At 36.4% G+C, this 25,363-nt stretch overlaps 1 protein-coding gene across 2 annotated transcripts in view; it reads left to right on the forward strand.

Moving 5' to 3' along the window:
• Positions 1-25,363, forward strand: part of ZNF385D (zinc finger protein 385D) — a 430,528-nt gene that overhangs the window by 68,467 nt on the left and 336,698 nt on the right. Inside the window, exons 1-2 of one of the 2 annotated variants that reach the window (XM_026103716.2) lie at positions 4,417-4,471; positions 19,179-19,457. In XM_026103716.2, the coding sequence (XP_025959501.2) occupies positions 4,432-4,471; positions 19,179-19,457 (319 nt within the window). In that variant the 5' untranslated portion in view covers positions 4,417-4,431. Of the gene's footprint in view, positions 1-4,416; positions 4,472-19,178; positions 19,458-25,363 lie in introns of those variants that run through there. The other variant, XM_026103714.2, reaches the window with a different exon arrangement.

Consider the following 25,363-nt stretch of genomic DNA (forward strand, 5'->3'; position numbering starts at 1 on the left):
GTTTGTCAGGGCCTGAATCAGGACTGAATTTAACATACTCTCCCTGTTGTTGTCTTTTATGGTTTTGATTTGAAAAGAATTTGGAACTAAACCCAAAACTCTGAAGATATGAACCCACATAAATTGAAGCCAAATGTATGCTGGAGCCATGTAAATCCCAAACTGCTTAGTTTTAATTTTTGAAGATGGCTTGTGTTCATCAGTTTTGGGGGTTTTCCTCATTGATTTGGAGACTTTCACATGAAATTTGAATACTGAATTCCATATGAAGAACCTAATAACCCTGTACCAAGAGTGAACTAGAAAAGTGCACTACTCCACAGGCCTTGTTTCTGATCTCTATTTTGGTTCTGAAAAAAACCAGGAGTTAAGAAGCCATTTTTTCAGATTTATCACTGCTGATTGAAATCCCTGTGTCTCTTTCTGCCCCTTGCCTGCCATCCTCCCCCAAGAGATTTGGACTTGATGCCTGTGCTGGGAAACCTGCATATTGTCTTTTTCTGTCAAGTAACAGACATTTGGAACAGTCTCTCTAGAAGCAGAGTTGCTATTTCTGCAGAAGATGATGCTAATCACAGTGGTGATATTGATTTATGCAGAGTTCAGACAACACATATGGGAAATAATGCATACCAATACAATTAAGATAAGCCTAATTCAAATTCTTCACTACAGTAGAAACAATAAACAATCATTTATAACAATTATTTTCTTTCCATTGAATGCCTAAAGTAACTGAATTTAGGGAAGCTCCTGATTCTGTTGTTGCTACTGGGAAAGGGGTTGTTATTTGAGGGGGTTGGTTTGGTCTTTGGTAGATTATATTGACAAAACTGTGAGCTGAGTTTAGTTTACGATGGAAATGACTGAGGGGAGGTTGGGGAATGATTCATCTGCAAACCCATCCGGTCTTAGCTGCCTACCCTGAGGCAACTGTGATGCATGCTGGGGAAGGAGTGAAACGCATGGGCATAGTGGATTGCTAGTACTTCTGCGGAGCTAGTCATCTCTTTGTTCCAGCGGCAGTTTTGGTTACAGTCCCTGCATGCACTTTTCAAATAAATAGTAAGGATAAGAAAATGCTTTCTTATTAGGACTATCTGAGCCAACAAAATCTTAGTCTTAACTCTGGTGCTGGGTGACCTTGTGAAGGCCACTTAGTTTTTCTACTTCTGCACTTGGAAAAGAAGGGTGCTGTTGTCCCTCAGTTGGATTCAGAGGCACATTGCCAGAATTAAGAAGTGAATTCCATACAGTTGATACAATATTTTGCTGAATATAACCAATATAATGAAAAACATGGAAATAATGTGGAAGAAAAAAAATGAGGAGGGAAGAATAATTTTGTTCCATAATTGTAATGGAAAAATATTTCCTCTCAAGCACCTATACTTTCTCTCTGTTATTCACCTATCACTAGTTTCTCAGTTGTTTGGTAGTGTTTTTAAATGTCTCAAAAAAAGCTTCTACTCCTATTCCACAAAAGTGTATTCCACATAGTTTTGGTAATAGCTGTTCTGGAGAATGTTACATGGTCAAAGCACTCAACAAATACTAGCTAATTAATTGATTAAATTAAAGAACAGAGTATTCTTCAGCAATGCAGAAGAATGTGCTTAGCACACATTACAGAAGCAGTAAATGGATTCCAAATCTCTTTAGCAGATTTAGGAGACACACTGTGCTGCTGTCTGGTGAATACATTTGGATAAGTGTCTTCATTCGATATCTACACGTTCATAATGACTCAAAGTTTTATCCCCCATAATGGCCAAATATAATGTAATATGATATTTTTAATCCATATAAATACTTTGATGCAGTTGCATGCTTCTTTTTATGTAATGACCTAGTAAACTTTATGATTAAATAGGGGTTTTAATGATAATCTAGTGATTGCTTTTTAAGAAATTGGAGAAATACCCATATAAATTAGACTAAAACAATCAGTTCTAAGAAAAAAAAATTATATGCAAAAAAACCCAAAATTTGCAATTATCCTTAAAACTATCAAAAACTATAATACAGACACTACACTGAATAATACCAGTCAAAGCAATTATTCACAGTTTGTTGGGGAAGATCAGTGGAATTGAGGAGTAGGTAGTCTTTTCAGACAGAAGTTTCTCTTACTATGACTTACTTTCTGTTTTAAAAATGTGATATTCAGATTTCAAACATCTATTTATCTATCTATATCTAAGCATATACATTTCGGGTTTTGGATGTTCCTAGGATTTGTAGTTCTTGTTGGATAGCAAACACCAGACTGCAATGATCATGGAGTAGCCTGCCATTTATCTGGCATATTTGCAATATTTATTTTTTTTAACTGAATGCCCAAGTAGGATACAATTGAAGAGTCTTCTAACATTTTTTTCCTTTAAATAGGAAACAGAAAGGGAACAGGAGACTATGTAATGTACTGCTGAACATCCATTTCTGTAATGCATAGTATAATGCTAACAAAAAATAGTCTGTCATTCAAATGAGAAGTTTTTTGTCTTTTTTTTAAAAGCACAGTAATCTTTCTTTGAAAAATAAAGTTGGGTAGGAAGGGAAGAACAGGGAGGGTTGAAAAGAAAGGACAGAAATTGTCCATTAGTATTGGAAACTGCACTAAGTTAGGAGCCTGAAAAGCATGTATTCATGTCTCCCCGGCTGCACTTGACAACTGAATGATTGACTGAAGTGTTTTCCTCCTGATGGAGACAGAAATTGTACAAGAACTGCAGATAAGGTGAAAGAGTTTCAATAAGGTCATCGCTGGCAGCACTGTGTGTTGCACTCTAAGGTGTTTTCCTCGAGGTACTACAAGTAATGAAGAAAATATAATGCATGCATCTGTCCTTGCTAACTCCATGAGATCTCTAGTGCTAAATATTATAACACTTGACAAATATTTTCTGCATCTCAGTCTTATATTCTAAGAACACATTTAATCTGAAGATCCTTCTGTATTTGTGAATACAGAAAGGTTTTTTTTTCTGTTGTACTTTCTCCAACCTGTTTTCTTTTTTCGACTTGCACATTTCCTTCAATGTACTTGGAGCAAATTAAGCATTTTGTGAGGCAGTAAAGATCTTCAGCCTTCATGATAATGCAATTCCAGATTTTGTGCTTTTTTTCTGTTTCTAACCTGTGCCTTTCACGCTGATACAAGATTTAAAAAGTCATGAATATTTCTAAATATGACTGTTCCTCTTTAACGAAAATACTTGTGTGTGTAATGAAGAATTTGCTTTCCTCTGAGAAAGGAGATTGTATCGCATAGTATGGAAGCAGCTTTGACTGTTGGAGTATTTGAGAGTGTAATGGGGATGTGGCAGATCGTTCTGCAGCCTGATGTAAATAGTCAGCTCTGGATTCAGCCTTTTGATAAAAAGGAATTGGGAAAAAGCTTGGAAAGATCTTTTCAGATGTCCCAGGAATAAAGCTATTGTTAGAGTGTTTTTAGAGAAGCTTATATGAGTGATTGGCAACATAAAACTGGGACAAACAAATCAGTTTAGTGGAAATTAACATAAAAGTAGAGTGAGGGAAAAATGAGAATGTGAAACAAGAATGAGAAACACTGAGTTTTGATGTATTGCATAGCCAAGGGCTCTGTGTTTGTTAAACATATGGAATACACATTCTAGCAAGTTTAATGTGGAGTTGCTCTTAAAGAAGAAATTGCAGTCAACTATAGAGAGAAGGCCTATGAGACTGTCAAAAAAAGAGTTTTGACTTGTGTTTCCTAAAGGTTAGCCGTATGTTGCTTTGCTTTCCATTTGTTCATTGGCATGACAATTCTGAAGTATAGCCCTAAGACATGGGTGTCCCACAATTTACAAAATTATTGTAATTAAAAGGGAGACATAATCTTCCACACACCTTATCAAGCTAGCATCTACAATGGCAAAACTCATTTTCTGTAGTGTGCGTATAGACACATATGTATCTACCTATACCTACCTCTGCCTACCTATACCTATCTCTACCTACCTAGGTAAAAACAGATTATATTTTTCTCCCTCCACCCCCTTCTTTGCCTTCATTGATGAACGATCAGCAGAGTGAATTCTTGTTCTGTGTAGTGAAAACAGAAAGACCTTATATACATGCTCAGAAATGTCACTAGTTATTGAGGCAGATAACATTATCGAGTGGCTGCCACCGGGGTCCTCTGCTTCTTTCCTTGCTCTTGCAAATCTGTGGAGCCACGAAGTTAAGACCCCAGGGAACAACTCTGCAAAGCTGGTATGAGAGAGAATAGCTTGGTGAAAGAATGGCTTTTTTTCATTATATTGTTTTATGCAGGGATATGTCATATTTGATCATTCTTTTCATCAAGGTCACTATTTTTATGTCTTTGCAGTGAGGAAAAGGCTGCAGGCAAGAGACAAGAATCTTGGGTCATCACTTGTCGTTACTAGTCCCTTTGACAAAATGCTGTCTCAGGAAGAAAAAAAAACGTTCATGTTCACAGGTGTGGCTTGATATTGTGCTGCTGTGCAATACAGTTGCATATGCTACCTTTGCTATTCACATCTAAACAGTTGGTTGTTCTCCTTTGCATCATACTTTGCCAGTCCAGCAGTCATGCTTCTGGTAGGTTTGTTCTTAGAGAAAATCTACCCCCCTTTTGATATCCCTTTTGCTGATTGGAGGGGGAGCTGAAAAGGTGACAGCATGAAGAGTGGCAGCTGCTTCATGTCTCCTACCTTAAATCCATATCCATGTTTAACTTAAACTGTTAGTAGGCAATTGTGATATTGCTGCTTATTTCTTGCCTGTGTTAATTAGCTGTAATACAAATACATTCTTGTACAGAACTGAATTTGAAACATGTGACTTAGTGTTGGCTGGGTAAGAGGGCACAGAGGCTTTCATTCTTCTTTCTCGTTAAAAACTAAGTTTGGGCAAGAAGAGATGAAACACCATTGCCACTTTGCTTGTGTGAGGAGAAAAGTTGATTATGGATGAGTTTTTTAGACAGGAAATATCCCGTGGTTTTGATGCAAATCTATCTGCCTCAGTTGACCTATCAAAAACCTTCAAAATGCCTCAAATATAAATATATATGCACATGCAGTAAGTGAAACTACCCTGTCATTCTTGAAGTTATCTATCCCACACAAGGGTTGAATTTAGTTGTCAGGACAGAAAGAACAGACTATAAGCTGTGGACTATATTACAAAGAATGTTCTCCTGAGTGGTTAGTATCCATTCTCAAACAAAACGGTTGCCTTCTCAAGGACATATTATAACTGAAGACAATTATTTATATATTTTAGATCATTGAATTCTTCAGCATGGGAACATATACATGTCTACTTTAAAATACTAAAAATATAAAGCACATGCCCTGCAAGGGGAAAACTATCTTTTCCCCTCTGCTGCCTACTTCTTGGTAAAGAGTTTGAAACTGTAATGATCAAATGATTTTTTTTTTCTTAAACAAATTCAGATCACTGCAAAAACTCTTGATAGAGTAAAAAGCATCCAGAGTAAAGAATCACTGCCTCACTTTGTATGTGAATTCTCATTGCAATAGAAATTTCACAATTTGCTGAAGCAGCAGCAGAGCAGTAAATGTGAAATGAGATTCAGTCAATGAAGAGCAATAAGTGTAGTGATCAATAATCAAGTGATTTGTGAAAAGCAGTTGATGACAGTGAGTGTGTGTTGGTTCCAGATGTGTACTGTAGGAGCAAGGCTTGCTGAAGTGGATAGCATTGCTGTACCACAAGGTAAGCCATTCACGTTTGCTTCCTGGTAGTAAATGTTGATTGCAAATGACATTATTGGGTCTGATTTAAATGATTATAGGTAGAAGAATAATGATTTTGTCCAAACTAGGGAAATGAGAGGTAGGATGGAGTAGTCTCTTATGTTCAGTGGCTTAGGGGAAGGTCACCTGTTCAGTTGTTTAGTTTTAAGCTGTGTTTTTGATGGCTTTGCTTGCATGCAGTGTTTACTCTTCATATGCCTCTGTTACAAACAAAATGGAAGTGTAACAAAGATTTCAAAAGAACTAGCATTAATATGAGACAAAAGTAAATGAATGTTTATTGAGAGATGTGTTTTTATCTCTGTTGCATATAGTTTTAAGGATTTTCCTTATATTAAAGAAAGCATTTTCTTAGGGAAGAAACAAACCTGACAGTGTCAAGGTTTACAATATGAGTAGTAATTTGGCATAGTTTGGATTTTAGTTACCTTGCAGATCCTCTCAGAAAACTAAAAATAGCTGATTGGTCAAATATTCATTAAAATAAATGGTAAATGTATTACATTTTTGTGAATCATACAGTTAGCACTGAAGTCTTAGCTATTGTAATATTCACATCTTTTTATCATTAAATGTTTTCCTTTTCTGGTTAGAACCCAGTCCTGCAAAGGTTTTGTCATATAAGAAGTTCTCACTCATGGAAGTAATCCCATTAAAATTCTCTGAGATTGCTAGTGTGAATAGTCTAGTAGTCTGGGCCTAACTTAATAAAGGAGACTCATTTCTATTCTTCTAGAGTAGAGGTATATCAAGCACTGAAAGTGCTTTAAGTGTTCTTTAACCCAAGCTGTAAAAGACCTAATAAATTTAAAAAGTGACAGTTTCTAAAATGCATAGCAAGAACAGCAGAAATTATGGTGACTGCTGAGATGCTGAAATAACTGTATGAACTTCTAGGTAGAAATAAAATGGGAGATCAGATTCTGCTTTTCTTGCACTGTTTTTAAGCTGATGTAATGCCACTGGCTACAGTGGAATTTGTCCTGACTTACACCTATGTAGCAGTATAGTTTACCTTGCCATCCCAGGAAAGTGGATACAGCTAGATGGCTGTTTTTTGGTGAAAAGTGCACCATATTGTGGAGTTTTGTTAGTAGCTAGGGGTCACAACTTCTCTCTTCTTTCCTTTTATTTAATAAATCTCTAACTTTTCCTAAAAGCTTCATTCAGATTGACATCCTGTGCGTATCTGGTAAGATGCAAATTTTTAGATGATGAGGTTAATCAGGCAAGGTAATTCTGAGATAAAGAGCTTTAAAATATTGAAACAGTTTTAATATTTTATACAGTCTTGTAAAGTTTTTTCATAATACTATGTTTCAGAATCAGCTTCTTCTGGGAATTTCTTATGTATTTTATTCAATAGTCTTAAGTGAACATCAATCCAAAGAAAAAAAAAGATGACCAGTTATTTTGAAAAACGAAATCCTCTATCAAGTCCCAGGGATTTTATAAACTTCTCCTAATGTCTAATAGAGTTTATAGGCTTCTTCATCTGAAGCAGCATGATTGAAGGAATTGAGAAAGTTTTTCATAGGTCTTACAGAGCTTTAAGTTCTGCCATGCATGACTTCTCAGAGGTTTTCAACAGTTTCACCTTACCCAGGCAGTTCAAGAGAGTTGGCAGAGCCGGAGGAGCTGGAAGTAGTTTACAGACTGAGCAGCAGTAGCTGCAGTGTAGTGGCTAGGCTTCCCGAGAGTGACCGTTCTGGGTCTGTGCTGTGAGCATTCGCTGTATATTGCTGTGGGAAAAGTACTACTGCGAAGATCTCCCAGGGAAGGCTGGAAAGCATCAGCTCTCCTACTTTCAATGGATGTATGTGTGCAAGGTTAGGCCCATACTTCCCATGGGTCTTTTTCAAAAGCATGGGGTTTTTTTAGGATAAAAAATGACTTGCAGTTGTGTGCAGTTGTATTAGAGGTAAGCACTGACATCTTTTAATTGTTAGCAACCCATGCTGACAAAATAGAAAGCCTAGGAGAAAAAAGCAAAAAAGAAACAAAAAAGCAGCAAGTTATAGTGGAGGGCAGAGGTCCATGACAGCTCTACACAGAAAAGATTAAAAAAGAACTCTCCAAACTGAAAAAACATTTCGTCTTTTTTGATACCTGCTTTCTATTTTCTATTTTAGAAATAATATGCTAGCGCTGTCTTTGATTACTGTGTTTGGTAAGCTCTTGGGGCTCTCCAGCAATTTTCAAGATGTTGGAAGATATTGCCCATTATCTTGTAAAACTGACAATTTCAAACAGGGGCTGATGTTTATAAGCAAAGTGAAACAAGAGAAACAATAGTCCATGCATTGGAGGAAGATGCTGGCTTGAACTTTCTAATTTGTCTGTATTTTTCCATGTATCCATCATTTTACTGTTGAGTTGTATATGTGTAAATTGCAAACAGATGACGTATTTCAGAGATTTGGGATCAACCAAAAAGTTACAGAAATAATTTCACCCCCCCCCCATTTCCCATAAAAGCTATTTTCATGTGTGTAAGTTGAAAAAATACAAACAAATCCTCCCCAAAGTTCCCTCCCCTCATTTTCTACATGTGATTCAATGTAGAGTATATTACACTCACAGTAATTCAAGGAAGAAGTTACCACATTGTCTCATTGCCCAGTAGATCATGATATGTTTTCCTGGAGGAACACTGCTAAACTTAGAACAACCTATGGGATTATATCAATCATACCTTGAAAATACATTTGCATTCACTAATAATCACCTGAATTTATTCCAAATCAAAAATAAATCATTCACATTCTCTTTTCTGTAGTTAGATTCCTCTTTTCACATTTTGCTTTTGATGCATAAGCATTTCTATAAATGCACTACATCTGGGTACTGTGGTTAAGAGGTTATTAGAAATGTGACACAGACTGATAGGTATCGTGTTAAATAATTTGCCAGCTGCACACATGAAGCCCTACACTGGCCTAGTGTTGCTGTAAGAAAAGACTTTAGCTGCTTCTGTAGGGCATGCTGTGTCATCATGGGGAAGTATAAAAACGTCCATCTTCCCCCAGTTTGTCTGCAGGTTTATTCCTGGTACATGTCTAGAATAGTCTAGTTTGTTAGGCATTTATCTCTAAATCGCTAATATTGATGAAAAGGTTGAGGTAAATGTGTAGTTGACATGGAAGAACTTATCAGCCAAGAATGAAGTAAAGATGACATTGGCTGTCAAGACACTACAAAAAGGAGAATATACCTTTTAAGTTATATATAATATGCTTATACTTCTCAACTAAAACTGCACAAATTCTACCCTCCAAAACACATGCCGTGAACTAGCGAGAATTGTGTTTCTGTTTCCATGAACACTGAGCTAAATACGTTCTCTGTGTTGAAGTGCCCGTACTCCAAACGCATAAGAAGATGATAAATGACATCACATTTCAGGTGCAGTTGCAAAAGCATCTGCTAACCTTTCCAAACACAACAGGCTTTCTCCTTGATGTGTTTGCATTGCTTGGAAAATAATCTGCTCTCCATTAAATTCAACATTAAATGGCCCAGTGGGTGAAATGAAGCATTAAAAAAAAAAAAAAAAAAAAGCCCTACACTTATAAATGCTGCCAGATCTACCTGGATATTTTATAACTTGCAGATAATCTTAAAAACAATTACTTGTGTGAAAGTATAAATGATGATATTCAAATAGAAGCCCTAATTCCACAGGCTTTATTAACACTGATATATATAAAAGTGCATTTACAGAAAGACAAGACATACAGTGTTCAGTTTGATCTGGAAATCTCTTCCAAAGGATAACTGACTAAAGGAGAAAAGTTGTTCTTTTGCTTTTCTATGGTTCTTTTGTTTAAAAACTTAAAAAAACAAAACAAAACACACAACAGCTCCATAAATCAAAAGTTTGACAAAAAAGGAAGGGAGATATTCTTCTACCTTTTGGTTGTTTTTATATTTGTTAAAGGTTCAAATTTCATAGGTCATGAAAGCATTTGAGAATTCAAAACATAGAACTCTGGGAATTTTGAGAAATTATTTTGTAAACTAAAAGAAAATAATAATTTCTGAAATTGCTTATGTAAAAACAAATGAAAAATAAACTTCTGATCTTCCTCCTCCTCAATTAAAAAGGAAAAAAAGAAAAAAAAAAGAAGCAAATTCTGAATTTTAATAATGTTTTCCTGGCAACCTTTAATTTCCTGTTCCCTATCATATCTGCATTTATTTATTTATTAGCAGTTCATTTTATTTCATTCAGTGTCTGGCTGCATTTTCTATACATAAGAAAGATAGGGGATGTTCAAAGGTGTCATTCTTCATTCCGCATTTTTTTTTCTTAAACAAAATGCCCACAGAGCAATTCATGTCTGAATTGCCTTTTTTTTCTTTAATATATTCTTTTTATCAAGATATTGCTGAAATAACCACAAAAAGAAGAAGGAAAAAAAAGTGACTTGTGTTCCTAAAGAGAGAACCTATCAAAACCAAACATGCACTGAAACTTACAGGTACATGTTACCTATCGAGGGTAGTTAGCGGCTGTGATGCAGTGTTAAGAAGAGAATTTACACATAGGGAAGAATGAGTTGCTTGTTACGCCTAAACAGCTGTGCATGCTCTTGCTTTCTTTTGAGGTATAAATGTTTGAGTGAATGTTTCGGTACTACACAAACTAAGAATCTCTAAGGTAGGATATAGCACTTACAGGGCATCTGGATGGCACTGTAGATTCTAGTGTGATTCCACATCAGGAAGTTGATCCAGAGAGACTGAAAGAGGTAGTTTGATTTTTGAAATCAAAAGTAGCTCCAATACCTAGCCAGCCTTTTGTCCTGCTCAAATTTTGTATAGTCTTTTCCCTCTGCACATTCTTTTTTCCTCATACCTGTCTCTGGATCCTGCTAAAATGGTCTAATTTACATGTTGCTCACAGTTAATAGTTTGAAAAATCTTCTTTTTTTCTGAACTCTAAATTCTGTACTGACTGCCTATGCTCTCAGAAATAATGCTAAAACTAAAGTTTTGCCCAGTAGAGGGAGGCAGAATTGCGAACTGATAGGGACCCTTTTGTTCTTTCTTTTTGAGCCAGCTGCTGACAGGAGTTTTGAGGCTGTGAGTGTTCCCAGACATGGATATCAAGAATGTGGAAAGAATAATACACTCCAGGATGCATAGCAACAACAAATTTTCTCGTTAGCTGGAGCCTTCACAGCTTTGCTGAATACACGTTTTGCCATTTTAACTAGTGCTTCCTATGTGGAGTACGTACCCGATATCCCTGCAGGAGAGAGAGATGAGGCGATGCGAGTGAGGGGACTGAGTCTCCTCAGTGCCAGACTTGCAGATACATGGCTGAACCTCTATCTTCATGTCTCCCTGTCTTGGGTAGAAATCATTGTCTTCACAAGGACTATCTCTGTATAAGGGCTGAATAAAAATCCAGTGAGGGAATTTCATGGCTTGGCTCTGACTGTAGAGATTTAAGTCAGCACAGTAGTACTTCTCAGATTTTAGAAGCTGATGTTTGCAAATTAATTGCTTGGCCTTTAAATAGTTCCAAACCACCCAAAGTGCTCCATTATATTAGCATGGGCTTGCAAAATAGATATGGATTACCAGCTAATTGAATAACATACGATGTTGATTAGCGCTTAGCTCTTTTTATAGAACTCAATTAAAAAAATGACTGCAGTATATTTTGAGACTATGAGGTGTCTGTTGGTTGCTTCTGGCATGAGAGAACTGCTGAACCAAGAAATGATGAACTTTTTCTGTTTAGTTCATCTGTAAGTTCTTTCTGGAGCTCGTGGGGTGCATGGCTGTGACTGGAGATAGGCTGGAGTCTGTTCGTTTGCTGCAGTACTGAAATGCAGCCTTTCCTGAAAGATTTAAGTGCTCTCCTGGCAAAACAAAACAGAAGCCCTGGCTTATATTTTCTGCACTATTGCTCAAGGTATACCAATATACAGTGAACCTATTTCAGATGGATAAAAACTACTTTTACAGGGTCCAATTCACAAAGATGCATTTCTTGGGAGGAGCCCCAAGACAAAGACATAAAGTTATAAAGCCCTCCAAGCCCCAAATAACCTCCTTCTCCTCCCATCTTCCCTTCCCCCTTCCTCTAATAATAAACATGCAAGGAAAACTGCCTGTATTTCTTTTACTTGATGCAATTTTTGCCCAAGAGATTCTTTTCCTCTTAAACTTGGCAAAAATCACCTGAGATGATGATTATGATTTGCTTATTATTCACATGGATGATCGAAGTGGTAAAACGGCTAGAAGCAGCATACAAGACTGGGATGAGCAGGAGGGATACAGAAAAACAATAAACAGGCAAAGTAAGATGTTTGTCTCCGTCACACATCTTTTTTTCCCCCCCAAGCTACCCCTTCTACTTTTTGTGTTTTTTAAAAGAGAAAATATGGTAAACAGTGGCTTTAGAACTGATATGAATTATATGAGATAGACAGCAGTGAGGAATACTGACTTCTATTCACAGTTCTGTCACTGACTGATAATTTAGGTCTTGAGTGTATGACTTGACAAACTGCTTACATTGTAGAAACAAGTGATGGTTATTTTTGCAGTCCTAAAACTCTTAGTAGAAAAGCCTACCAGCAGTGTTAAATAACTTAATGCATGTGTTTTCCAGTTTTTCACAGCAGTATTATATATTATTTTGTATTTAATTTTTATCTGAAAGACAGAAGCAGAATCTAAGACTCGGAACAAAGGAGATCCTGAAAAATCAATTATTTTAAAAAAGCCTTTCCAATCCCAGTAGGTTCCCATTCCCCAGTAGCTCTTCCATTGAAATGACGTTCATTCATCCAGAGAAAACAGATGAGTCCTGCAGCGTATCCTGAAGGTTACTCGGGTCATTTGGGAGGGAGCCATGCTGCAGATCCGTAGAGCGTTCACTCTGAATGCCCTTTCACCATCTCCCCATTGCTCATCCGCCTCGCTGTACATTTGTAACTGCCACAGCAGCAATGTGTAAAATAGACCATTCATGACCTGAATCACTTCAGGCTCAAAACCGAGAGTAAATGCAACCCTGATCTAAATCAGAAGGCTACAGATTCACGACCACATCATCTAGTGATAATGGGGGTGGAAGAAGCAAAAGCTACTTTCTTATTCCTCATCCTTCACCCAGGCTGTCCTCCCTCCTCCATCCATGCTTGTATAAAATAGATGGCAATACTTTAATTTTAAGCTTTTCCCAGGAACAAATTTCTAGAGCAGTTCAGACTTTTTCAACCAACATTTTATTCAGTGAGTTCAGCCTAGAGGTTGGAAAGGCAAATTAACTGTCACTGGTTTCTTGGTAAAGGTGTTAGAGGTACCAGGTGCAGCAGAGATTTTTGAGTAATGTAGCTGGTAAATAGGAAGGCTGCAGCCTATGGATCCAGTTTAAGAATGGTCGCGTCACATAGATTGACTCACAGTACAGGAGAGATTTTTAAAAGGATGAAACTATCCAACTCAAAGGTCACCCTGCTACTGTGACCATCATCAAGCAGTAACAGCCTATCACCTGAAAGGTCTAGCATCAAATTTATGATGTTTGAAAAGATTCAAAGATTACAGCTACTACCAGAGGATTTTTTCCATAGCTTGCTGGTAACTTTCCCCCAAAGCAGTAAAACTGACAAGTGATAGAGAAAGGATCTTGATAAGTGATGGTTTTTTAAGTGATTTTTTTTTGAACATTGTTCTAACAGTTTCCTTGACAGCAGCTGATATCTCTTGCTTTGTTGATAATCTTCTGTTGCAGGGGACTTAGTGTCTCTCAAACAGATTTCACAATCCAGAAGAATGTATGAATGGCACAAAGGTTAGGATGATACATCCTTCAGTACCTCCAAGACTTCAGCAAATATAATTAACTGACATTTTAGTAGTGAACACTTTACATAAACTATCTTGCAGAGAATTGGTGACATAACCAAAGAAGTAAATTCAAGTAACTTTTTCTGGGTGATATTTTAAAACCCTTACAACAAGGTTGCTTCCTTCTGTAATCTGACTGAATTAACCATATTTTCTTATTACCTCCAAAGTTTAAGTCTTTTTAAATTTTGAAGAGGCTATTATGGCAGACAGAGTAAGATTCATCCCATCTAACTTTAGATTTCTACAGTGTAGACATCTGCAGAAGGAGATGAATAAGTGTTTCTAGGAGTGGAATGCCTGATTTACTTCAGAGTCTACTTCAGAACGCCGTGAATTTTACTGCAGACTCTGACTGGATTTACAGTGACTACAGACTCTAAGGGTGACTGACGGAAGTGTAAGCAACTGTATCTTTACATGAGTGCCACCTAAGTATCTTGGCTGCTTTCACAGTTCTGTCATAAAATATTAGACATGTCTCGATATTTCAACTTGTGGGCTTTTGCTGTTAATGTCCTACCTATATTTTCTATCCTTCATCCATTTCAGGCAACGATGTATTTATCAGGCTATGATGTATTTTATCATAGTAACCTATCGGGAAGGAGCCAGGGAGAGATTCTTTAGGCTATACTGTGTCATTCATCAATAGCAAGTAGTTACTGTTGAGTATAACTGTGTGGCCCGCACGGCAGTTCCTCATTTAATGACATTCTCGCTCTGAAATCCATGTACTCCCTTAGCCTCCTAAACTGGCTATTGCATACACGGTTACAAAGTCAAAGCGACTTTGATAATTCTACGTTGACAGGATAGTCTGCAAACAAAATAATTAGCTATAATACAAATGAGCAATGTTTCCTTTTTGTGTCCTTATATAGAAAGTGTGCTTTTGTGTTACACTGAGGAAGGTGACGGACGTAATTTCTAATCCCTTACATTCAAGCACATTTCAGAAGACTAGTCCCCAGCCAGTAGCTATGTTAGCTGAGCCAGCAAACACCACAAATAGTTGTCGGGTCCCCGGACACGACAGTTTTCTACTTCACAGAGCTATAATGTCATGCAAAGTTCATTTTACTGATAAGCATCGTTGAGCCAAAATTGAGTTTGGTGCTCCAGGGAAAACAGAGCCAAGCATTTATCCACAGTGCTATTTAGATTGGCTTGAAATTTTGAATTCTTGGTTACCTTGCTAATTCATTTGTAGTTCACTGCTGCTCTTCCAAAGGTGCCTAAAGGTTGAGGAAGGTATCTGCAAAACTCCTGGCTATTTATATGATGTGTAACCTCCTACAGTCAAGGTGAACTCTGGAATATAAAGGCAGGGAAGGAAGGTTTTCATTTAACTTCTGTCTTATGTAGGATAGGCAGTTTAAACCAATAGGTGATTAATAGCACTTAAAAAATACTTTAAAAATTAAGATGTTGGTGTTTTCTTCTAATTATTTTCTGTGTGATTTCCAGACAAAATAAACTAAGCATTATTTCCCTCATCCCCAAGTTATTTGCGCAAACAATCAAAATTGCTATCTGAAAATTTCACTCCAGGAAATAAAGGTATGTAATAATGAACATATATGTGCAGGCATGAACTGAAAGTCTGTGCTGCTTTGTGAGAATTAGTCTGTGTCTGTTGGAATACCGGTGGGATCAGCCTTACAAGCTTTTGCTAACTTGTGGATTCTTTTTTTCTTTTAGAAGATTGAATTTAGTGATAAAATTGTATTTTAAATATATCTCAGCAAGTCATACTCAGTTGGTATCCGCCCCCCTTCCTTAGCCTTCTCTGTCTTTACCTCTGTCCATTAAAGAATATCAGCCGAAGTGGTCTGCACAAGTTTATGATAGTTCCCCCTCAGCCTTCAGTAGTGTCCTTACATATTCAGAAATCACTGTACATGTGTAAAGGAAATAGTGACAGAATGTAGTCCTGATACTTTTGTTTTCCTAATTGTTAGCTGCTCTGTAGTTGTAAACATTCTTCTTGCTTCAGATTTGAGAGAGGTGGCAGTAGTCAAAAATGTATTACAGCTGTAATGCCATCACAGGTTTCTTATGCAAACACAAATCAAATTATAGGTGCTTGTATTATTTATTTCCAAGGTGTAATTTCCCTTGTTATTTTACTGTGCCTTTATCCAGTGTGCATTTAAAATTTCTTTTCCTAAAATGAGATTAGATTGTAGGACAGAAGTATTCTATATGCTAAAAATAAGACTCACAGACTAGACTGTGTTGACTGGAATATTAGAGTGAAGTTATAACATGCTAATATGACTTACTAGGCTGCCTGCTTATTTGTGTAAATGTTATGAAAGGAATTAGGTGTGTGTGCACATAGCGAACTATGTATGCTTAGTTTACTACCTTATATTTGCTTACAAAATTTTACATCTGGATTAGATGATCTGCTTTATTATAGTAATGTGACTAGCAGTATAGGGATATAATGGTATATACTAAAGATGTATTGTAGTTGTAATTTTAAATTTGTACTGCTCTCTAGTGGGGAAAGCTTTCAATGCAAAAGATAATATATATTAATGTACAGCATGTATATAACCTGGGATTTCTAGTTACTGTCATCTAGAGCAATTCCATAAAATTAGTGCTATCATGTTAGCATTTTACTCTTCTTTTTAATACTTTGATTAAAGACTGAATTTCTTAATTTAAAAATATTTTAGAAGGATGAATCCACTCTGCTCTTTGAAGTGAGTAATATTTCCAGGTAACTCCAGAAGGCTTGGAGGTTGATGGATTGCTGCTGCTTCCTCAGGAGACACCTTGTCCTTCCATTAGGAAATATTTAAGATAGGCTGGAGAAAAATCGGAGGTTTTCTCCTAAGGTTCCACATTCTCATAACTTCACGGTTGTGATTTGGCTGTAAAAGATACTATCATCACTGTTGGTATTATGTTTGATTTAATAAGTAGCTACTTTTCTGTTGTTCATTTTTTCCCTTTAATTTCGCTTTAGAATGAGTTGTTTAGCCTGCTTTCTCATCTTTTACTTTAGATTGCTAACATCCTAGATAAAAGTAGATTGTACACAAAAGCAGAAATAATAATACTGACTGAAGTGGTGGATAGAGGTTTTGTCTGCAGCAAGTGCAGAGCTTCTCTCAGAACTGGGTCCATGCTTTTTATATAACTAGCGTTTTCTAAATGAAATAGGCTTTAGTTTGCATAAACCACAATGCTAATTAGATAGTAAGCAAATCTGAAAACTCAGATTGAAACTGTTTTGAATATCAGTAGATTTTAGATTTGCATTTTTTAGATGAGTTTGTCTTTATGATTTGATTCCAATTCAGTAAATATATTTTAACTCCTGGGTGGACAAAACCTTTAAATGATAACTAATCAGTTAAATACTTTTAGTATTAATAAAATAGACTTTGAAGACTTTTCAAGGAGAATTTGCAGTGTTTTGGTGTAATCAGATCCAAATGTGAAGGCTTGTTTTGACTTATTTTTAGATGCTAAACCTGATCTGAATCTGTGATTAAAGGTGTATGTAGCCAATTTTCTTGTGCTGATGCGATCATCTTTTCATCTGTAGTTTGACTGATCTGTGAGTTGGAGACCAAATAGTATCATTATATTTATGGTTGCAGTAATTTTGTTGCTGAAAGTACATATTAAATTCTTTGGCTAGATCTTCATTAAGTCTGGAAGAACAACCAGTTTAAAGATTTATATGCTATATAAAGGGCTCATCAAGATGCTAAGTTAATATACCATTGTGTCCTCCCTGAATAGTAAATTAGTCTTGTAGTGCATAGGGCACTTCTTGACCTGTGTGGTTTCTACTGACCTTTAACCATTCAAGCTCGTATTTACATTGGTTTCGCTTGAAGTTCTGCAGGTGTGAATTTCTGTTCATTTCTATAGATAGTTCAGTTTGATATTAACCGAATCTGAGTTTCCGGGAAGGTTAAGATAAGCAACGAGTAGAGCCTGTTTACTGTTTGTCTTTGGACTATTTAGAACCAGATAAATATAAAAATGGCAGCGTCTAAATAAAATCATTCAGATTAGGGTTCTCATTCTTGGTTTTACAATGTCATCAGACTTTGTCTTGAAAATATTTGAAGGAAGTGGAGAGTGGATAAGCAGGGGGTACTAATACCTAAAGTAATTAGTAAACTTGAGCGTGATGCCTCTGCAACTAAGCTTAGCTAACTGAAGTGTATTTTTTTTCTTCTATTATTTGCAACACACCAAAATATATAAATAAAGGAAGCAGAGCCTAACTTTGCCCTATATCTTTCTGTTACATGAGGAATGCATCTTGCATTTCTCCGTGCTAAAACAACTAAGAATCTACACTGATTAATCAACTGCAGCATTTGAATGTAGGAGTATATGTAATGCAACATAACAAGAGGTTGTCCTCCATAGCAGGTTTAACTGACCTACATATAGTTTATATATAAAAACCAAAATATGTTTGAGGGACTTAATTGTAGAGAGGAATGTAATTTGTATTTCTACTACAATAGCTATTTGCGCTTCCCACTGAAGATTGCAGGTAAGATGTCAGAAGCCTCATCTAGAGTTTGCTGAGGAAGTAGCTAACTGTCTCTTCTGGCTAAAGAAAGTGTGCAAATTGTTACTTTTACTGCAGATTCTCATATTTGAGCCACTTATGGAGAACTGGTTTTCCCCAGCACAATAAGGGAAGGAAACGAGCTGGAGAGCTGGGAATTTAGCTAAGGAAAAGAAGAGTATTTAGAAGTTGCCAGGTCTGAGAAATAACCCAGTATCTTTCTTTTATTTGATAAACTCTTTTATTTTAATAAAAGAGCTTGCTAAAAAGAGTCATGGGTTGCTTAGCACAGAAATGTATTTTTCCACTCATCTCCATGGTGTTTGGACTATTTAGTTACAGTAATGTGCTCTAATCTTTTAAATACGATGAACATCATTCTTGTGCGCCGTTCTTTTCTCTTGCCATGAATTCCTGCCTAAGAAGAGATACAGAACAATTACTGCTGATTGCCCAAATCTTACATAACTAAAGTTTTTTCTCTTCTACTTGTATGATTTAGCTGCTAGACCATGATGAATCTTTCTGTGTAACGGAACATTCCGCTGTTGCTGATCTATTCAAAACTGTTCCACCCTTACATTAAAGACCTATTTGGCCATTTGAAACTGCTTCGTATTTTGCATGTATAAGGTTGATATTTTTTCATCAGCTATTTCTTAAATATAGCAAAACAATCAAGACGTAAGAAAGAAACAATTAGAAAAAATTCACTTTGAGAGCTTAGTTCCAGTGGCCGATTTAATAGTAGTGCTAAAAAATTCAAAGATATTCATTTGAGTAACTGTGAAGTTTAACTAAAAACCATAAACACAAAGCGGAATATGCAAGAGGAAATGTAGTGTATAAATATGAAAATATAAAGAACTAATTTCAGCCTTTCTGTGGTTTATAGATGTAGAACTCCTGCCTATGTTACTTTGCCTGACTCATGAATTTTTCTTGCTGCTTTTTTCCCTCAGAAAATATGAAGAAACCCTGGAGCCCTGACTTACCAGTTGATAAGCACTCATACAATTCAGATTTTACGTCCATCCCAGACAGAGAAAATGAGAAAGATTTAGCACCTGATGGCACTGAAGAAAAGAAGGAGAGAGAAAAGAAACACACCAATTTCACTTTGTGCAGTGTTTGTAACATTCAGCTGAATTCTGCAGCTCAGGCACAAATCCACTATAATGGCAAATCCCATCAGAAGAGGTTAAAACAGCTCAGCAATGGAAATCTCAAAAGTGATAATGGTAAGCGTTAAAATATATATACCTTTTGGCTTGTGCCAGCTGTATGCTTTTGTCTTTTCAGCTCATACAGAGTTGGGAAAAAATGTTGACTTTTTGCAAAATTAACTTTGTGCTGATAAATGTCAATTGAAAAATATCCACAGTCTGAATGTTCTTCAGTGGTATATAGCCACTTATTTCAGTTCCTGGAGCAATAAGAAATAGATTAGAAACAAGAAAACTGATGGTCTGTGCATGGAGTGCTAAGTCTTAAATATTAAGTTTTTAGTGGCTTAGATATGTCTCCTAATAAATCTTTCTAGCATTCTTCATTTTTACAACACTTTTCAAAGAAACATGAAGCACCTCATTTAGCAGGATGGATTTAGTTGTGCCTTTGTGATCTTGTGGCGCTGAGAGCCTTGGTTCACTGTGTATTGTATTGTCAATAAACACTGTTATTGATGTTGATCTGAGAAATGCAGCAATGTGCAGTTATGTCAATATATATGAATCTACAATATATATGAGTCTAAGGATTTTTTATACTCAGCCACGTCCTTTGAAATTAATGCAAAGACTCTCAATGACTTGAGAGTACTTGGAGGTCATCCCTAACCTGGAAAGTTGCTAAAGGGTATACTGTTTGTGGTGTTCCAAGTGTTTTGGTTTTACATTTTGTTTACATGGTGATGTTGATGCAGATTTTTTCTCATTCCGTTTGCATTTAGATGGTTTTCAACATTATCAGTGATATTCCACATTTGAAAATTTGCTGGAAAGGTTGTGCTTGGTAGAGGTGTGTTTGGTTTTAATGATTTTAAAAGACTTGCAGAATGAATCAAAATAAAAAAAAAATTAAGAACAAAACAAAGAAAGAAATAATTTCCTAAACTCAATTCCCTTTAGGTTGCTCACTCAGGACACAATCCATGGCTTGTATAAGTCTGTTTAGAGATCCTAACCGAAGTCAAAAGGAGATGGATCAAAGATTTTTTTTTTTTTTAAGTTAATTTCATTGACAGTTTTGGAAAAGTGTTTTGTAGTAGATGTTTTCCTTTCATCAGAGTGAATTCCGTGTCTCACAAACAGTCATGCTGGAGACTTTATGAATAGAAATATATCAGATAGATGCAAAAACATGGTCTATGATGGGAAAAATAGACTGGTATATTATAATTGTAGTTCCCAATTTCATAATTGGTAATATGCAACTCTGCTGTAGTATGCATAGAGTTACAGTGAAATATAGTGGTCTTGGTGTTGGTATATCAGTTTTTACACAGCATGTCACAGAACAGTGGGTCGTAATGTGATGTACTTATGACTTAGAGATTTTCTTCCTTCAGACTTCACACATTCCTTTAAGTTTTGTGCTGTAAATTGATTCCTTTCCTATCTGTGGGAGCACTAGAAATATATGCAGAACATTAATTCTCAGGACTTAGGAGGTATTTTAATATTGTCTGTGCTTTGCCATGGTTTTGAGAACATGGGAGTTTGCTGGAAATAATACGGATGTGTTGCCAAAGTGTGTTGGATGGATGTTTAGCTGTGTACAAGGTGTTCCTTATTTACTTTAAAGAATATAAAATACATTAACTGTACAACACAAATAATCTTGATTTCAAATGGCAGGACTATAGAATATAACGTTTGGCACTGTACTTAGTCCAGGCTTAAGAAGAATACCACTAATATTAATTGGAGCTGCGAAGATGCATAAAGAAAGATCGAATATTGATTTCCTAAATGATTAAAGGTGTAATCCACAAATTCATTGTTTCCAAAAATCAAACAAACACAGTCTTAAGTTATTACTGTCTTCAGATAAGGTAAAATTGCATTATTCTTGTCATTAGCACAACAATTTTGGTAACGATATAAAGTGCTGCTTTTCTGCAGTTCATTTTTCTGCTTTATTCTATGGGAATGAAAGAATTAGTAATTAAGCAATACTGAAATGAGTTTCAAAGGCCTTCAGTTATACCTCAACATTTATTTTCTACAGGGTAGCAAAGTAGCAGCATGTTTCCTATTTCCTCCTTAAAGTATCCCTACCTCGTGTGTAGCTGTATCCATTTGTAATCAGAACATAATTGATTTACTATCTAGATCTTTGTTTCAAACTGCAATTATTTTGGAGGGGGGAGGGGGTCCCCAAAATGTGAAGTTTTGCAAATCTGAGAAATCTTAGAGTATCACCCGACAGCGGCACTCCACTAATTCTGAGTGAAGAGCATAGGGAAGAACATGAGGAAATCATGTTGCTATGCCACCAAACTTTGAGATTTCAGGGTTTTTTTAATCAAACATTATAAATGAAATAGCAATGATATATATTTATTTCTCTGCTAAAAATTGTCATTAGAGCTGAAAGTTTGAGTAATTACCCACCCCATACTTTGAACAGAGACACAGTGTTTGAGATCCTTGTTCTAAATCAGGTAGAAATCAGGACCTGACAGACTATCCACAGTAAAACCTTTTTCAAAACTAATACATTTGAAATTTGTAGCAATGCTTTTCAGACAAATGGTTGTTTTGTTGATGAGACCCCAGCAAGGTCTGGTGACATATGACCCCGACTGAAAAAAATGATGACTTGACCCATTCAGTTTGTCATGTGCACGCAAATGAAGCTTTCTGAAGGTCACTGGTGTAACTGAAGAAACTATTAAAGATGAACAGTACACTTTCTTCAATTTATTTGAGTAGGCTGCTTTATTTATGAAAATGCTATTTCTCATGTAGAAATCTAATTGTCACAGAAGACAGCTGTTATGCTCAATGCCCAGGTTTATTGTCTAATCATCCTTAAGAAACCAAATTCTCCTGTAAGTTAAAATTAAGTAAAGCCTTTGCTTTATGAGAGTGTCTTCTGAAGCTTCGTCATCAGTAGTTACTTGTTATATCTCATGTTGAGTGAAGTGTTTGCACCGTGCGCTAGAAAACTCCATTTCCAAGTTCAGTGATTCATGAATTATACTATGGATTGTAGATGCTTTTGCAAAGTTGTGTGCTTTTCTGAAGCTAATGTACTGTGGAAAGGTTGGGGAAAGTGTTGAAGTGTGATTGCTCCTTGTTTTGTGTCATCTCTGAATTATTTCCACAAAGCAAGGCAAATTGGGGTTTTATATCATGAGGGGTAATAGAAGTGCAGGATTGATTTACATGAAGCAACAACTTGTGTCTTGTTCCTAAACAATTTGCAATGGACTGCTGAACAGAGATAGGATGCAGCTGTATTACCATTTGACTGTGTAATTAAAGCTATCATGCTATGGTCATCATTCTCAAACTGTGTGAAGCAGCTTTTACTTCCTGGACATAAATAACAGAACATGTTACTATACTTGAATATCTCTGTGTAATTTCCTAAGGTAAACTGCTTAAGCACAAAGCCTATTAACCTCTGCAAATATACAATTAAAAATAAATAAAAATGTGCATTGTGGGGGTAAAAGCAGCCTCTCTCTGCTGCTGTACTGTATTCGGTACAGATACCTCTATTCCTGCTGGTATCTGTACTCAATTTGAAAAACTCCAAGATTCACTCTTAAAAAAAAAAAAAATTGCTGGTGGCTTACCTGTCAGCTTGGCAGCTTCATGATATGATACCGCTTGGTGCCTTCCTGCAGCAGCGCAGCCTCGGATCAGCGCATTGTGCAGAGTCTCAAAACCTGTGTGGCATGGTGGTGGGGACCCATTGCTACTTGCGTTGTTATTTGGTACAATGATTTGAGATAGGGCATGGTGAGATGTCAGCACTTCTGTTAGGGAACTGTGTGTGCTGGAGGGAACATAATTTTCCACGTTCCTTCCTCTTAATAATTTCTTGTTACATTATTTAAAAAGTCTTCTCACACTTTTTCCATTACAACCTATAATATATTCCTCTTTCTGGTGTATTTTTGCCTATTTGCTCTCCTGCTCGCTGTAGCAAGGAGACAAGCAATTCAGTGGTGATTTTGGGTAGGTTTTGGGGTTAAAAGAGGGCAGAATGCATTTCCAGTCTGGTCTGCTGACACTGTACCACTTCTCATAAAATCAGCATGGACGTGGGGGGAGGAGGTGAGCTTTTCGGGGAAATGTGTTTTCTTGACTAGTAGGAGTAAAACTCCAGTTTTTACTGATAGGATGGAAAACTGACTGTGGATGAAAGTGTATGCTAGTACCAGTGAGACAGCTGATATTAGTAAAATTTAACATAAACCAGAAATTCCTATATACTTCCTATAGTGTAAATTGCTGAATTGTCATGAGTGAATAAAGCATGGTTAGGACAAAAACAAAAACTGCTTTCCTATGCAATACTTTCTGCAAAACTTTAAATAATGAATGGAAAAATAACGAAATGTAAAAGCTGAGAAATTCCACAAAATTCATGGAATTTCTTGCATTATAAAAATTGATCTCTGAAACATTGTTCTTTTGATAGATAGGAGCCATTTACCTCAGAGACGTATTTGGCAGTAGTTTCTTTACCATACTATCTAGTTTAGAAAGGCTTATTTACTGTCTCTTAAACTAAACCTGTCTGCAATTTTTTTCAGTGAAATTGCATCTTAGTAGAATTTTGTGGTACTGTGAACAGGGACACTGAATGCTTGGGAAAAAGATAAAGTGAAAACATCAGTATTAAATATCCAATTGTTATCCCTTGCTAATTGTAAAAAACAGATCTCTTAATTCAGCACTAAATATTACTTCAGAATGGATAGCCATTTATTACAGTTATGCCGAACTACATACTAAAATAAGAGCAAAATTGGTTTCACACTCCAGTAGTTGGATGTAGTTTTGCCCAACAACTCTTCAGGTGATCATTCCATAACTTCTAATCAGTAAATACTTGCACTCTGGGCAAATTAAATATTTAATATTTTAAAACAACTTTTTTTATCCAGTCTTATCTTTTTGCAGGCCTGCAGCTGGGAAATTCAAAAGACTCACCTATACCCACTTGCCAAGTCTCTTCTAGCACTTTCGTGTTGCCAGCACTTTTCTAGTTCTGTGTTGCTGGTACCCTTTACATCCCTTCTGTCACTTTTTTGATCCTGAAGACTGGCAGCTTTGGGGCAGACAGTCTTGCTTTGTTAAGGTGATAAGCTGCCAAGCTATGGTCTTCAGTGGAATGGTGTCACCTCCTCTTTTTATTGTGTTAGTCCTCTTTTGAGAGCAACGGGATTGAATACGGTAGTGAGTAATGGAGGAGATCTTCATACAAATTTTATGCTTCTTCAGAGGAGGGTATTTTCAGCTAGTTTCTTGGGGAAGAAAAGTATTGTCAGATCAACCTAAGATGTCATTGTGTTTCTAGCAGTGACCTGTGACAGGTGACTCTCAAGAAGAACAAAGAACCAGGCAGTTATTTTACTGTTTTATTGTTGAAAACTTTTTTTTTTCTTTAATGCCGTGTTCTTACGCAGAGCCTCAGGACCAGTTAACAGTAAATCTGGTGTGACCTGTGCTCTGGTTTTAAGCCCCTAGTTTGTGGGTCATAAAGCTGCCAGTATTTTGTAAAGAAGCACGTCAGATTTCTCTTGGGTATTCTGTAATGCCTCCCAAATGTCAAAGCTAGAAATGTCTGGGCAAGTAGGATTGGCTGAGGGCAGTGCATTATCACTTCCACTACTCCTAGATGCTAATTTTTCTTCTTATTCTAATGTGCTTGTCTGCTTTCATCATATTACTATACCAGCTACTGAAATATTAACGTATTTTCTGCTTTTAAAAGAACTTTTTCTAGCAAAATATCCTTTTATAGCACTATCTCTGTTTGCAGAATTTCTTTTTTTTTTTGCTTGAGGAATTCAGTAATGTGCCAAGCCACCATGTATGACATCACAGTTTATCACAGAGTAGCTGTGATATTTTTGTATATGTCTCAGGATCTAAGTCTTCTCTGGAAAACTGTGAATTTC

The sequence above is a fragment of the Dromaius novaehollandiae genome, chromosome 2 (genome assembly GCF_036370855.1).
Source record: "Dromaius novaehollandiae isolate bDroNov1 chromosome 2, bDroNov1.hap1, whole genome shotgun sequence".
Classification (NCBI taxonomy): Eukaryota; Metazoa; Chordata; class Aves; order Casuariiformes; family Dromaiidae; genus Dromaius; species Dromaius novaehollandiae.